Source organism: Limulus polyphemus, unplaced genomic scaffold (genome assembly GCF_000517525.1).
Source record: "Limulus polyphemus unplaced genomic scaffold, Limulus_polyphemus-2.1.2 Scaffold2657, whole genome shotgun sequence".
Classification (NCBI taxonomy): domain Eukaryota; kingdom Metazoa; phylum Arthropoda; class Merostomata; order Xiphosura; family Limulidae; genus Limulus; species Limulus polyphemus.
This window is the reverse complement of record NW_013668267.1, coordinates 16,225-17,177: the sequence shown is the minus strand read 5'-3', so window position 1 is coordinate 17,177 and position 953 is coordinate 16,225. Positions and strand designations below refer to the sequence as shown.

Sequence of the window (953 nt, the reverse complement as noted above, 5' to 3'; positions counted from 1 at the left end):
ATATATATATATATATATTATATGTATTCTTTTTACCATTTAGTGTCATGGTGGAGAACTGCCTGAAATTGATCCTGTGGATCCAGTTGAAAGAGAAATTGTATACCACCCTTCTAAGGTCCCTTATGACCCTCGCTGGCTCCTTGCTGGCCGAGAGAGCTCTTGTATGTTTCAGCAGTGATTTAGTTTTAAGTTTTTACATCCTATTAGTTTAACCTCTTTGCAGTTGCTACTACAAGCTGCATAAAAGTTCCTTCTGTAGTATAGCGTTATGTCCTTAGGTTTGTTACATTAGTTTCTGTTAATTACTTTAATTGCTATATCTACTGTAGTCACTTCATTGTTGAAGTCTTATTATTATTCTGATCTTTCTTATGTCTTACTATTACTTAAACAATGTGGTTCTTAAGGTTTAACTTCGTTCTTTTACTTCTAGCTGCCCACACTGTAAATTGAACCATGTGTACACAATGTGGTCACAAGTAAATAGACGCCACCTTTTAAAAAAAAATGAAATTTTTCAGTCATATTCACATGAATTGATATATTTATAATTTAATTAATATCTAGTAGATCTTCCTTTCGCTTCGTGGATCCTTTGGGGCATCGTGAGAATCATCTCGTCAATTTTAGATTGTGGGATTTTCGCCCACTCTTGCTTCAAAACTTGGAGTAGATTGCTCTTCGAAGTTGTTGTTTTTTGTTGTTTCTCGACTTGCCGGTCGAGTATGACCCACCATCTACTTGACCAACTATCCTTCCTCTAACAAAATCTGACAATTCGAGAGAACCTTGAGTTCTAGGCATGTTGTAGCACAAGATAATTAGTGTGCGGACCATTTTCATTTATATAGTGCTCTGTGAACACAAATTAGTTATCATAAATCAGTTAACTGACGAAACATTAGGTGCCTATTTACTTGAGACTACTCAGTGTATATATATATATATAT

At 34.8% G+C, this 953-nt stretch overlaps 1 protein-coding gene across 4 annotated transcripts in view; it reads left to right on the top strand.

Annotated features, from left to right (window-relative positions):
- The window catches only part of LOC106467551 (acetyl-CoA carboxylase), a 156,452-nt gene that overhangs the window by 141,540 nt on the left and 13,959 nt on the right, over positions 1–953 (top strand). For all 4 annotated transcript variants that reach the window (XM_022395748.1, XM_013927912.2, XM_022395750.1 and 1 more), the window contains one exon: positions 44–164. In XM_022395748.1, the coding sequence (XP_022251456.1) occupies positions 44–164 (121 nt within the window). The remainder of the gene's footprint in view (positions 1–43; positions 165–953) is intronic.